This window comes from Anomaloglossus baeobatrachus, chromosome 5 (genome assembly GCF_048569485.1).
Source record: "Anomaloglossus baeobatrachus isolate aAnoBae1 chromosome 5, aAnoBae1.hap1, whole genome shotgun sequence".
In the NCBI taxonomy this organism is placed as follows: domain Eukaryota; kingdom Metazoa; phylum Chordata; class Amphibia; order Anura; family Aromobatidae; genus Anomaloglossus; species Anomaloglossus baeobatrachus.
The window spans coordinates 169,427,654-169,443,592 of NC_134357.1; the positions used below are offsets into that span (position 1 = coordinate 169,427,654).

Below are 15,939 nucleotides of genomic sequence, written 5' to 3' on the forward strand. Positions count from 1 at the left end.
TAATAGACTGTTCATGTCTGTCAGTGGGCAAACTTACAAAATTAGCAAGGGATCAATAATTATTTCCTTGACTGTATGGGAAAATTCGCTTTGATATAACAGCAACTTGGTTTTAAGAGCACACTGCCGGAACGAATTATGCTCGGAATCCGAAAGTTCAACGGTATCTCATAACTGATAGAGAATACCCATGAAGAACAATGATTCATAAAAGGTCCTTAAAGATATACTATAAATTGTATAATACTGTACAACAAATATTAACATGTCCTTTTACACATATGTACGACTGTAAGAATCTTATTTTTTCTCTCCATTGCTTTGGAAATCTATCTGTAAGATATAGCCTGCATTTACTAGTTGTAGATATTTGCCAAGTTTTCAGCAACGGTTTTTGGGAAAGATTGCATGCAACACACACGTAATCCGATCATGCCCCCTTTGTACTTCTCCTATGCCCCCCATGTCTTTTCTGTGCCCCCTATAAACATATCATATCACCTCCTTGGGAGGCCTCTAGGGAGACCAGTTTCAGGGAGTTTTGGTGATTCTTTGGAGATTTGTCAAATGCTATGGGGATCAAGAGGTGTCCTCTTTTATTTGGAGACTCCCAGATGTTTCAAGGAGAAAGGACAAAAAAAAGAGTTACTAACAGACTACAGGTTATATATTTGTATAAAAAAAGCCTATAGTCCACTAATGTCTAAAAAAGAATACTGCAATGACCTGAATTCCCCCGAAATCCTTGTTGTATACAAGTAGCCGAATGAGAACATGTGTAAAGGTAATACATTTCTTAGATATACCATGAGGAACTGTTATTACGGCAATCCTTAATACAATAATGTATATTTATCTGTTACGTTCATGATATTTTGTTTCTATGGATTTTTACAAAGAAAGTTAAAATCTCTAATAGAATAATGAGAGAAAGGGACTTTTGGAATTCAGTAATGATTTGTCTTCATAGTTTGTCTCGATGGATTTGTTTGTCTGTGTTACTGTAGTCAGGTTTAAAAATAGCAGTTTGACAAATAATCTGGGAAACAACTCATGCCAATGATACGGCTCAGCATGAGCGCCAAGTGACAAGACCAGTGGTCAATTTAGTTACGCATGCAGTTGACCAAATTGGATTAGATCCATCCGATAAGCACATGGACCTGCACTAGGACTTCTTACCGGGTTTACAGTTGTGTCAGAATACTCTTCTGTAAGTTTAATCTAGGGCTCCACGGCTTTGTTATCACTTTGCAGTTTCCGTATAGATTTTTTAGGTTTTAATTAAAATATCTGTAAAATTGTAAGCATAGTTTTTACCCCATCATGACCTGCAGACATCTTGCTCCCATTAGTTTCACAATGCCCCTTCTTGAATACCAGTCGCAATCCCCATCATGACCTGCAGACATCTTGCTCCCATTAGTTTCACAATGCCCCTTCTTGAATACCAGTCGCAATCCCCAAACCCTACATTATAGGCTAACATATTAGTAATTGCCATCCTTATCAGACATATGGTGCCTTATTTTGGGTTCTTTCTGTACAATCAGTAGCAGCATTAGGTACCCCTGGGGCTGCTCAATTTAGAGTTTTGGGATGTCCCTTAAAAGGGCTTGAGAGAACATACTCAAACAAATACTCGTATTTTAGATATTTAGGTATGGAAACAATAAGGCAATTACTGTATTTTGAAGATTAAGTTTGGCAATTTATTAAAAAGTTAGCTTTTAATCCAATATATTATTTTGTTTCCAGATATTTTCCTCCTACTTATCTTTTATAAGAAGAGAAAACTAATCCAATCTCTGATGGATGAACTCATCTTTCCTTAGATGTAGTTATGGTCATGGTAGGAGGCCTGGGTATGAGAGGATCTCTATACTCTACTGATGCATATCTAGATAGCAATGTATCTGTTCCCCAAGTTCCTTAGCTTTATAGTGATTCTTGGGACTGTAATACATCAATTATTTTTATTATGCTGAGTGAATGACAAGTTGGAAAGTAAATTGAAAAGTTTTTGAAAATGTTCATGAATTAGTCCCTCAATGCAATTCTATATCTCCATGGTTCTACTATACCTACACAAAATTGTACCAAATCACATAATTTAATCACAATATTTTTATTATAGGAAGATTGGAGATTAAAATATACAGATGGAATAAAATAGAGAAATTGTACTGTGAAATAATTTACCCTTGTGTAAATCAACTGGTAGATAGTTATAAATAATCAATATCAGAAATATAATAAATACCTACACTAATGTCTATAATGAGTTGTATATTGCAAGTATACCCATATTATGTACCAAGAAGGTTAAACTGTAAGGAAATAGTATAAATAATTGAATTTAATTGTTTCCCTTGAGAAAGATGGCGAAACGCACGTTGGGAGCTTCCCTGGGGTCCCTGGTATGTTGCTAAATATCATATGATACCGATTATGTACATGCTATAGGTAATTACTCTGTATAGCACTATTTCGGATAATCACAGATGTCTGGTGACTCCTATACTTAGGCTCAATATGTTCAGTGCATTGATTTTTCATTGATTAGTACAGTTCAATATATTGTTTGTTATTTATATACAAATAGTGAATCCTTTATTAGCACAGTGCACTTTATGATTGTAACCACTACACATGTATAACTTGATTGATGGCTATACACTGAACATATTCCCTATCTTTTGACCATTCCATTTGGGTATTGCAATGATAGATTTTTTACAACTAGTACCACCTGTGTATGGAGATATTTTTATATAGAATTGCTTTGGCCTATTATACTTAACATATTCAGTATTTATTTGATCAGCACTTTGCACTTCATGTATATCTATCATATATGATATTCTGAATATTTGTCTAGTAATCCCCTATTCAATTGTTTATACTATTTCCTTACAACTTAACCTTGTTGGTACATAATACAGGTATACTTGTAATATACAATTTATTATAGACATTAGTAGACGTATTTATTATATTTATTATATTAATTATTTATTTAGAACTATCTACCAGGTGATTTACACAAGGTTAATTTATTTCACTGTATAATTTCTCCGTTTTATTGCATCTGTATATTTTTATCACCAATCTTCCTATAATAAAAATATTGTGTTTAAGTTATGTGTTTCGGTACAATTTTGTGTATGTATAATTGATCATATGTACTGGAATCATTTATATGGTTTTTGGTATATTGAGATCTTCATGGTTCTTCTGCAGAAAAGCACAAAGGAGCAATCATCACTGTTATTTTTTTACTCAATAAATTGGTTTACATACATTGATAAATATGCCACATAATTCTCAAATATGAAATTAAGGATGCCTTTCAGATAACTCAATTTCGACTTCTTTTCTGTGACCACCATGCCGCTGGCACCCACCAAATCTGTATGTCAGGTCTGTTGGAAAATCAGATCTAGAAATATTTGTTCCCCTGTAATTGGGTCCTCCATATTCTTCTATATTGGTCATGCACATTTTAGATTTTCTGCTTTTTCTATTCTACTTTGGAGACTTAGTATACCGTGAGCATTTCAGAATTCCTTCTAACTCTATATACAATATTTCTACCTATATTGATTCAATGTGTTAATCTATTAATCTTCCTTCCAGCTATTGTGTATAAAGGATGTAGGCAGTACTCTATGTAAAGGATAAGGTGCCTTTTCTTTATTTCTGTCTTTCTGGTAATTCCAAAACAATTTGTAATCCTTATAATCATTGCTTTCATCTATTCATATTTTGGTTATCTTCAATGTTTATACTTTTGGAGCAATGGGTAGGCTTTTATTCATCCATGTTCAGTTCAGGGCGTTAGTTCCCTAATAACCCTGGCTAATGCATAGTGACTTGTTGATGCCCTCCCCTTACCTATCTTGGTTGCCCTCCCTCCAGCTCTGAATCAGAAACAAAATACAGTACAATGCATTAGCAATTCCCCATGCATGATAGATTTTTAAGTCTTCAGTACGGTCTGTTTTGTAGCAGATGTAATCTACTCTGTTGTGAGAGCTAAAATCCACTGCAAATCCATTGTAAAACCACGTGGATGTACTGCAGATTGTCTGAGGGTTAGGTGCGGACAATGATCACAGAGGAGGTGCCAAGCAATAGAAATAAATGCTTTGTATGTATACATGCACTTTATTTGTTTTTCCATATGAATTTTACTATCATCATTATTATAAAATGTCTTTACTTTGTCCATACTTACCCTGATTTCTAAAACATTTAATTACTTGACCTTGATTACTATTTATACTATCTTCCCTACTAATTGTACAATTGTTATCTAGCTCTAGTCCATAGTTTACACTGTCCTCTCATCTTCTGGACATTTTTTTTCCTAAAACAACTTCACCTACACACTATCTTCTACCAGCATTAGTTTGGCCTTCCATGTGTTCCCTTTTCTACTGGAGCTATCAATTACAATATCATGATAGTCGAGTTTCGCCTTTGTGATGCAAAAGTGACTTCTCCACATATGTAGAAAAACATATCTGCTTTCTTAATCCAAGAATGATATATATCTGAAAAAACATCTTATAGAAACATGTCAACATGCTAAAAAACTAAGCTGAGAAAACCTAAACCTGTATACCTAACACAGAGAGCATTTATAAAAGGAGGTGATGCAACTGTAATTAGAGTTACATCATCGCACCTGAGTTGAGATTTTTGATTGGACAATGGTCACCCTAAGATGACAGAATACTGAAGACTAAATAGAGGATGTAATAGACTACCTAAAGTACTAACATTCCAATAATGATGATGAAATAATAAAGACACATTTTTTCTATAAGCTTGTATGAAAAGGCCTTCAAAAGTTATTGCTGCAATCAAATTATATTTGATCCTTTTATATCCAAGGTAGGATATATTACAAGGGGCATCCTCTATGTTTAGTGAAAAGAAATCATTGCCATCAAAATACTATTTCAAAGTATATATCTCAATTTATTTAGTATCATGTATAACCGACATACACAGAAATACACACACTTAAATGCATTAGCTGTTATCAATGAGGTTATTAATGGTTGTCTAAACAATGTTCTGCCGCACTGAATGTGCTTGGGTACACAAATCATCAAGATACGCTGATAACCACTCCCTTTTCAGTTACCAGCCAATGATGTCCCATGTGCGCAATGGAAGACAATTTCAGAGATTCTGCAGGCCATGACAACATGTTTAGACTATGCAGACCTCACAGGAGCATAAGCAACATGCAGATTGGCATCGTTATGTTAAAAAATGGCTCCTGGAAAACTTTGGAAGGATAGCCGTTCCACTAGTTCCATAACTAAATCATAGTAATGCTTAGCTGTCAGTGTATCTCTAATTAAGCATATAAGAGTCTAGCTACTGTACTTTATGCCATCCACACCATAATTTCAGGAGTAGGAACGGTGTGATGTTCCCTCTGTGTGGCAATGTCCATGTCGTCTCTAGAGCAACTTCTGGCTATCACTTTGTCTAAGACTAAAGCAGGACTTTTTGCTAAAGAGGATAGGCCTCCATTGCAACTTCCACTTATATCTTGCTCAGCGCCATGATAGCCATTGAGATCAGTGGCATGATGTCAATGGGTCACCTGTAGATGTACATCGGGCAAGTAGCTCAATGTCAAGCAAAAACCTTTGTGTAGACACTGTTTCATGCTTGGAAGGTGACGTCCAATTTCATCTTTAGTACAGAATGCATCAATCATGAAACCAGTGGAATGGCTATTTCTCCAAAGTGTCCTAGTATCTGTATTTCAACACCACAGCACTATGACTTATAACATTACAACATGCTTCACACCTTTGCAAGTGCATGCACGCTCTAGGGCCTAGCAAACCTGAAAGCTTCTTCGAGCAAACATACTGCATAAAATAGCCAACAAAAGTAAACATGTGACTTATCTTTAGTACTCACGACATTCCAACACATTTTCCCTTTTAGTCATTGGGTTCATCAAGAGATAGATGGGGCCTTGTGTAAGGTATGTGGGAGCACTGTGCGTATTCTGCCAAGTTACCCCTCCAGTCTCTGGTCCATAGCAGCCAGTATGCCAACAAATTCTCACTTGATCTTTTGGTTTGCAGCATGTTCGTTTTCTTTTTATATTTACTCTTTGTATATTTCAAAAATTATCCCACATACAAGCTATTTCATCATGTGGTATTTTTTTCTGCTGCTGTTGATGATCATCCTAATGAAAACTCTAACTCTCTATGGTTATTGGTGTCAGTTGGGCACCATTAATGTACATTATACAACAGATACAGCACTCCTTAAATGTTATCTTTCTGCTTCTATGACAAACATTAATGTGAACAGTCTTAAGAGCCAATGTAGATGTTTATTCCTCTGATGTAAAGACATTTGCTAAAGGTGTTGTCCAAAGCTTTTACAGTGATGACCTTTCATCCTTAAGATATGTAATCAATATCTGATCAGTAGGGGTGCGCCACCTGTCAATCCCGCCAATCAGCTGTTCTTGTAGCCGGCGGAGGCTGGAAGTTCTCAGCTGCAGAGCTGCACTGCACTTTAACAGTATAATGGCTGCAGCTTGGTACTGCACATCCACCTTTATTGATTTGAAAAGGTGGCACATGTGCAGTACCTGGTTCAACCTCCATACAGTTAATGGAGCTCTGCAACTGAGCACTTCCACACGGCACCGGAAGCAGCTAATTAATGTGGGTAGCTGAGAAGGTGAGTTTTGTCAGACGTCGCACCCACACCAATCAAATATTGTTGACCTAACTTAAGAATAGGCCATCAATGTAAAAGTACAAAGCAACCTCTTTAATTAAAATTAGATTTGTTCTGGTACATAAAAACACCTAGTAGGAACCATTTAAGATATCACAATCCTCTTTCAATGAGCAATTGTTAACAAGATACCATCTTTCATATCACTTTTCAATGTTTCTAAGAACTAGCCTACAGTCTGGTTACTAGATAGCTCACAAGATGTATTATTTTTTTGTATTGATTGTCTTATATATTTTTTCACTTTACAGGGAAGTACTTTGTAATGACCCTGAGATGACCTTGACACCAGTGAATATTCCTACAGACACTTTTAAACTTCGCATAGAAAAGACTGCTATCAGGCGTGTTCAAGGAGAAGCTTTCCAAAAACTCTCTAACCTTGAATTTCTTTGGATGCCCTATAATTCAGTATCTAGCTTGAGTATTGTCACATTACGAGGCCTCCGTAAACTTCAAGAACTTAGATTGGATGGAAATGACCTCACATCCTTTCCTTGGGAATCTCTTGCCAGCACGCCCAGGCTAAGGCTGCTTGACTTGCATAATAACGAGCTATCCTCTATACCTAAAGATGCAGCTCGCTACATGAAAAACATAACCTACCTGGATTTGTCCAGCAATAAACTCCTGACTCTTCCTCAAGAACTTATTGCTTCCTGGCTTAATCTCAATTCTGCATCATATTTTTCAAATGATCATTCCACCCTAATTCTTGGTAAGTAATGGAAATACGATTTTTTTTTTAGTATGCTAAACACAATTTGTAACAGTTATGGTACACTTAACTACTTAATGACTGCTGATAATCATTTTTACAACAATCATGAAGATTTCTTATTCCTCAGCATTGGTTTTTTTTATGGAGCTGGAGAATAAGTGAATAGTATCCCCAGTGGGGGCAGTCTGTGCAAGTGTAAGCTGGATATTATAGGTGACACTGGGCTGCATTGGCCATGATCGATACACTGATCATGGTTGTTTATCCCCCTAAGGGGCACTTTGCACACTGCGACATCGCAAGCCGATGCTGCGATGCCGAGCGCGATAGTCCCCGCCCCCGTCGCAACTGCGATATCCTTGTGATACCTGCCGTAGCGGACATTATCGCTACGGCAGCTTCACATGGACTCACCTGTCCTGCGACCGTCGCTCTGGCCGGCGACCCGCCTCCTTATTAAGGGGGCGGGTCGTATGGCGTCACTGCGACGTCACACGGCAGGCGGCCAATAGGAGCGGAGGGGCGAAGATGTGCGGGATGTAAACATCCCGCCCACCTCTTTCCTTCCACATATCCTACGGAAGCCGCAGTGACGCCGGTAGGAGATGTTCCTCGCTCCTGCGGCTTCACACACAGCGATATGTGCTGCTGCAGGAACGAGGAACAACATCGGACCGTCGCGTCAGCGTAATCATTGATTATGCCGACGCTGCCCCGATGATGCGATTACGACGCTTTTGCGCTCGTTAATCGTATCATCGAGCCTTTACACACTACGATGTCGCATGCGATGCCGGAAGTACGTCATTTTCAATTTGACCCCACCGACATTGCACCTGCAATGTCGTAGTGTGCAAAGCCCGCCTTAGTGCGGCTGTCAATGAGAGCAGCATCTAGATAGTTAATAGAGAGAGGGTACTTTTATTAAAAAATACTTTTAGTGTGCAAAGGTAACGTGACAAAAATAAAACAATATCAGTCCGGTATCACTGCAATTGTGCTGGCCCTAACAATAAAGTTGGCATATCACTTTTACTACATGGAGAATGGTGTAAAAAAATATAATAAAAATATTTCTATTGCTGTTTTTTATTATAGCTACAAAAATTAATACAAATCCATAACAATATGTAATGTACCCCAAAATGGTACTAATAAAAATTCATTCAATAAAGAAGCCTTCATACAGCTGTCTGCAAAAAAAGAAAAAAGTTGAAATGCTCAAAATTTGCTGATGCAATAATATTTAGGACTTGTGCACACGCTGCATTTCTTTCTCCATTTTTTAGGTGGAGCATGCATTTCCTTCCCCAGCAAAGTCGACGACTTTTCATTTTTGCCGTGTGCACGTTGCAGTTTGTTTGGTGACCACAAAGATGCAGCATGTCAATTCTTTTTGCATTTCATCCCTGTGTTTTGGAGGACTGGCAGATCAACCACCTGCTGACTCGGAGTCTGCAGGGGATTGATCCCTAGTATCTGGCCATGGGGGGTAGGAGCAAGCACAAAGGGGGTAGGAGCAAGTGCTTCATACTCACCAATCACCAGCGCATGGCTGTCACACTACTCCCACGGCCTCTTATTCTTTTTCCCAGGCTGCTCATTAAGCTCATACATATTTACTGCTTCCCCCAGCCACCGGTGTCTGTGATTGGTTGCAGTTAGATGAGCCCCCATGCTGAGGGACAGCGGGTCTGAGGCTTCCAATCACAGATGCCAGTGGGTGGGTCTATATCGTACAGTAAAATAAATAAATGAATAAAATATTGGCATAGTATCTCCCATATTATGATACCAGCACAGATAAAGCCCGACAGCTTGGGACTGGTATTCTCAAGCTGAGGATACTCATGATTATTTGGTGCCCCCCAGCCTAAAAATATCAGCCAGCAGCCTCCCAAGATTGTCGCATCCATTAAATGTGAAAACCCCGGCACTTTACCCAGCGCTTTCTGATTGCCCTGATGCAGTGACAATCAGGGCAATGAGGGAATTAATGGCAGCCCACAGCAGCCACTTGGTGCTAGATTTGTGAAGCCAGGCGTCTATGAGACACCCACCCCATCACTAATCTGTAAGTGAAAGTAAATAAACACAAACACTGAAGAAATCCTTTATTTGAAATAAAAGACCAAAAAGCATTTTCTTTCCCCACTTTATTAAGCCCAAAAACACCCAGGTCCGATGTAATCCACACAAGATCCTATGACATTTCTACCAGTACTACATCTGAAGCTCACAAACATGTAGGTTTTTGGCCCCCAAAAAATGCACCATCTGAAACTCACAGGGAGCGCCATAAAATATGACTGCCCACTGTGAGCTCCACACACAAGTGAAGTAAGCCGCATGGTCTGCGGGGACGTTACTCAGGTTGCCCGCAGTCACAGATGGAATCCTCCACCTGTGACTGGAAATTACCTGAGTGACGTCACTGCTGATTATGCGGCTCACTTTAGTCACTCGGGTGATTTTATCTCACAGGTGGAGGACTCAAGCTGTGGCCACGGGTAACCTGAGTGACATCCCCGCTGCCCGCGTGACTCGCTTCACTCGTGCATGGAGCTCGCAGCGGGAAGTCATGTTCTATGGCACTCGCTGTGAGCTTCAGATGGTGCAGTTTTTGGAGGCCAAAAAACGTGCACCTTTGTGGTCACCATGAAGATGCAAAAATGTGTATCTTTGTAGTCACCACAAAGATGCAATGTGTGCACATAGCTTTAAAAAAGAAAAACTATGTTAGCATGCAAAAATAACAAAACATAAAAAAACAAGATGTCTGGTATTGGTAAAAACCAGCAGAATAAAGTTGTCTCATACTGCATGATGAATGGTGTAAAAAAATACTAAAAACAAAATTCCTCTACTGCTTTTGGTTTCTGCCTCCCAAACATCAGAATAAGACTGGGTTCACATTTATCCTGCGCTTTAAGCTGAGTACTTATGTCAGGGGTTAAATCTAAATCTGCAAAAACATTCAGACTGAACTGGTCACTAAAAATTAGATAGTCAGAGTCACTTCGGCCTCTATCTGGCCTCTTTTCCTGCTGTATCCATCTTTTCTGAGGTGTGCACAAACTGTGATAAACCACAGTTTTATGAAAGCTTAAAAAGACAGGTCACAGCCAGAACAGAGGCCTAACATAATCCAAATTGACTCCATAAACCACATTATATTTAATGGTTCTGTTAAGGTTTGGCATAAATCGCCTAGATTTAGATGGAAGTCGAAATGTAAGTACATAGTATAGATCACAGGATAAATGTGAACCTAGTCTTGAAAGTGAACAAAAAATGTTATTTAGTCTAAAGTAATATCAATACAACTTCAAATGATCCCAAAAAACCCAAACCCTCTTCTCAGGTCTGTCATCTACCAATGGCAAAATAGAGCGTTTCCATGTTGCTGATAGCACAAAGGCTCTAAAAAAGGGACATTGCTCCCCCCAGAAATACTTCTATCCAAATCTATGATCCCAAAACCAAATTGCCTCCTTCCCTTTTGAGTCCCATAGTGTGACTGTGACGCCCCTGGGCTTCAGGCACCACAGGGTATTACACCTCTTTAAAGGGGTAATATCCATCCTGGGTTAGGAGGGGGTTAACTGCCGGTGCCTTCACAAAACCACACACATAAAACAATAAGGTGCTTTCCCATAGGGGAGTGGATTAGGGCATACAGGGAGGTTAGCCATCATGAAGCATGGGACTTCCCCCATCATTAGCGCAACCACTGGGGGCGGGCACCACTTGGGGTAAGAAGTAGGTGCAACCATCTCACTAGAGCAGACTTTCGCGGGCACAGCTTGGGAGAGCATCTCGCACAGACAACGGGAGTTGAGCGTTCTTCTCTCTTCGTGTGCCTGTGGCTCGGCCCGGGTTCCGGATAGCAACCGAGGGACACTTCACTAGAAAGACTTTCACGAGCACTGGCGGTGACCACCGACTATCAGGGATCAACTGGAGCCCATCGTGGCAGAGACCAGTACTCTGGGTCAGCACCTGAACTACCTGTTAGTAAAAGACCTGGAACCACAGCCTCTGCCTTTGCCTCTCCTTTGCCGACGCCATCGCCCAGCGCTTCGGTGCCCATAAGGCCTACCACCACCCCCATCTGTCCTCCATCATCCTCCCCGGGGTAACCCTGCTCCGCCTGTGGGGAGCGACACCATCCCGGCTGCGACCTTCACCATCAGCCCTGGAGAGCAGCACCTGCAGCGGCGGCCCATCCCTGGCCGCTGACCACAGGTGGCATCACAATCTAAAAAGACTTTCCTCACCATCACTACCCCCATCCTCTATCCTTCCTTCCGTCCACCACCTTCCCTCCCTCCTGTACGCCAGGTTAGCCTGTGACAACGCAAATTATCTGCAACCCCCAGCCCGACGATGAGTCGGGTAAAAAATACCTCGACCTCAGGGTGTTTCATGATCAAACCACAGTTACCATCCACATGTATGGCATTGTAGTAGCTGGGAGAACCCACATAGAAATGTACGAGGTGTGTGTATCCAGAAACAAAAGTATGGTACAATGTATTGCACACTAAATTGGCATATTTGAAATTTTCACAAATGTCTGGAAAAAACAAGTGGGATCAAAATTGTCACTTCACCCTTACATGAATTCACAGATAACCCTTTAACCACTTTGGACACTTGATGTACATTGAAGGAAATAATTATTTGATCCCTTGCTGATTTATGGGGTCCCTAACGAAATGTTACCTCTTGGTTAGGGACCCCATAAATAAGAGATTACCGTGAAGTGGGTATGGGGCAGTAATGAATTGATCAATACATTAGCTAAATATGTCTTTTTTCAAATAATCCTCAGCAGTTATGCAATGTCACATTTCAATGTTTTCAATTTTTCATATGGCTAATTGTATTTTTAATTCCTTATGTATTATAAAGCAGTTATGCTTGTTCATATTTCTCTGAATTTGATGTGCAGCTTTCACTTCATATAAATTTAAGATAGCTGTCCTTAATGCAGAGTTGATTAGGAGCGTCTAACTGGTCTGTAGGAGCCAGAGATCTTAATGGTTGGTGGGGATTGAATACTTATTTCTCTCTGCAAAATGCAAATAAATTTATATAATTTATGCAATGTGATTTTCTGGATTTTATTTTGGATAGTCTATCTCTAACTGTTAAAATACATCTACCCTTAAAATTATAGCCTGTTCATGTCTTTGTCAGTGAGCAAACTTACAAAATCAGCAATGGATCAAATAATTATTTGCTTCACTGTATCTATATGTCATCATCAGATAGGGATTCCCAATCGATGATTTCATGGTGATCGCAGGTGGCAAAGTAACTGTATTGCAATGATCGCCTCTTGGAGCTTAGCCGACTGCTAAGCCCCAACTTTCACAGCCAAGAGCGGTGCCTGCTCCACCCTGTAACTACTTCTGGAGTCGCTCATTCTACTTCTGGGGTCGATCATTTACCTTCTTTCATATTCACTGCTTCCCCTGCTCTTAAGCAGTCCTGGCGTCTCTGATTGGTTGAAGTCATACAGCGCCCCCAGCCTCAGTGGCAGCATGTCTGACTGCAACCAATCACAGACACTGTAATCCGGTTTATATTCTGGTATAAAAAAAAAAAATTGTCCCCCATATTATGATACCCAGCATAGATAAAGCTGACATTACGTAAAGGGTAACCGCAGCACTCAAGAGACAACAAAGGGTCAAATAGAATTTCGAATTTTTTATTTTTGATTTGGTGCAAAAATGGGTGCACCTTAACCCATGCAAAATGACGTTTTGGCTTCTAGGAAGCCTTCATCAGGGTTTTGCATTTAAAGCGTTGAGGGTTTAGGGGAACCCCGCTATCACTGTCATCACTGCCAAGTACTTTGTCCATAAAACACCGGTGGACTCACTGAAGGCGCACTGCTTCTCTATCCTCTGCATACTGCCCCCTCTAACTTGACATATGATTTGTCTCTGCATTCTCGGGCACCTTACCCATGGACTGAGAACCATCTGATATTGCAGATTTTTTTCCCCTAAACCCTCAACGCTTCATATGCAAAACCCTGATGACGGCTTCCTGGAAGCCGAAACATTGTTTTGCATGGGTTGAGGTGCACCCCTTTTTGCAACAAATGAAAAATAAAAAAATCTAAATTCTATTTAAAACTTTGTTGTCTCTTGAGTGCTGGAGTTACCCTTTATGAATACTGATTTTTTCCTCTTACTTATATTTTGTTGAACCGGACCCTATCTTTTGTATATAAAGTGAAATTACAGACCAGCACAGGAGATGCAGGTCTGTGATCTCAGTGACCTCAGTTCAATGAGGTCACCTGAGGTCAAGTTACCTGCAGTCACAGGTGGAGGACCATGGGAACCTTCAGCTGTGACCGCAAATAGCCTGAGTGATGTCACCGCTCATTGCGCACCTCAGTCTCTGTCTGCAACTCACAGCGGGTAGTCATGTTGTCTGGAATTGTCGTGGGACCTCGTGTGGACTAATGGATGTGACAATTAATGAATGTGACAATCCTGGGCGGCTGCACGCTGTTATTTTTAGGCTGAGGGCCCAAAAAGCATGGGTCTCATCAGCCTGAGAATATTAGTCCCCAGCTGTCTGGCTTTATGAGGATGGGATATCATAAAGAAGCTGCATGCTGTCCCTCTTATTTTGATACACAGCCAAGATAAGCACACGGTTGGGGGCTACAGCCTGTAGACTTATGCTTTATCTGTGCTCAGTATCATAATATGGGGATACCCCACACCAAGTTTTTGATTTTTTAATTTTTATACTATGGTATAGACTCACAGACAGGGTCTGTAATTGGTTGCAGTCAGACAGACTGCTACTCAGGCTGGGAGAGCTATCTGACTGCAACTAATTGCAGACACCAGGACTGCCAGTGAGTGGGGGAAGCATTGAATATGAAGGAAGGTAAATGAGCTGCCACGGCAGTAGAATGAGCGGCCACAGAAGCAGTTACAAATGCGCTGGAGACCGGTAAGTATAGCGCTTGCTTTATTTTTATTTTCTTTATTTTTCCTTTATTTTTTTTTATTACCCAATTTGCTGGATCCGGATCATTACCCGGAGTTCCCTGAGATCTCCAGGCCTGTCCCTTGGGTACTTTTGAACTCTCACAGATCTGGACTTTTACAGTCCAGGTCCGCCCATCACTAATTATGGGGCCTTATTTAGCAATTTCGCCTTGTGAAAATAAAAGTTTTTGGCTAAAACAATATTTTACTGAAAAAAATTTAATTAATTCTTCACTACAGAATGCATAAAGTTCTGTGATACACTTCTAATGCCAATACCCTTACTGGATGCTCACTAGATGTACTCTTTGAAGAGTCCAATTTGTAAAATGAGGTCATTTGTGGGTCAATATGCTTGCTAGATTCATTCATTGAAGATTAACTCATTGAGGGGTGCAGTTTATAAAATAGGATCACGTGTGGGGAATTTCTGCTGTTCTAGCACCTTAGGGACTCTGCCAATGTGACATGGCACCTGCCAACCATTCCTGCAAATTCTGAAGTCCAATTTGATTCTCTTTACCTTCTCTATTTTCCAAAATGGGGTCACTTGTAGGGGTTTCCATTATTGAGGCACATGAGGGGCTCTACAAATGTGACATGGCATCTGCTAATGATTACAATTTTGAATTCCAAAAGTCGAATGGTGCTCCTTCCCTTCAAAGCACTGACATGTGCCAAACAACAGTTTTCAATGACACATGGAGTATCAGCATACTCAGGAAAAAAATTACAATAATTTACATGGTGCATTTTCTCTTGTTACCCTTGTGTTTATTAATAGTTTGGGGCTAAAGCAATATTTTTGTGGGAAAACTAAAATTTTCATTTTTTCCTTTCACATTGCTTTAGTTCCTGTGAAGCACCTAAAGGGTTAATAAACTTCTTAGATGTGGTTTAGGGCAATATGAGGGTGCAGTTTTTAAAATGGTGTCACTTTTTGGCATTCTCTGTCACCTAGGCCCCTCAAAGTGACTTCAAATGAGAAGTGGTCACTGCAAAAATTGGTTTTGTAAATTCTGTTGGAAAAATTTGAAATTGCTGATGAAGTTTTAACCCTTCTAACTTCCAAACAAAAACAAATGATATTTCAAATGTGGTGCTGATGTAAAGTAGACATGTGGGAAATAGTATTTATTAATGATTTTGTGTGCTATCACTTTCTGATTTAAGGGCATACAAATTGTAAAGTTTTAGCATTTTTTTGTCAAATTTTTTATATTTTTGTAAATAAATGAAATCATATTTACCAAAATTTACTACTAACATGACGTACAATGTGTCATGAAAAAGAATTTTAGAATCTCTGGGAAATATTGAAGTGTTGCAGAGTTATTATTATTATTTACATAGGCTGGACTCACACGAACGTATGAAAAAACAGTCCTA

General features: G+C 39.7%; 1 protein-coding gene across 1 annotated transcript in view; it reads left to right on the forward strand.

The window, feature by feature from the left end:
- The window catches only part of LRIT1 (leucine rich repeat, Ig-like and transmembrane domains 1), a 117,392-nt gene that overhangs the window by 17,812 nt on the left and 83,641 nt on the right, over positions 1-15,939 (forward strand). Inside the window, exon 2 of the mRNA XM_075347297.1 lies at positions 7,050-7,516. Within this exon, the coding sequence (XP_075203412.1) occupies positions 7,050-7,516 (467 nt within the window). The remainder of the gene's footprint in view (positions 1-7,049; positions 7,517-15,939) is intronic.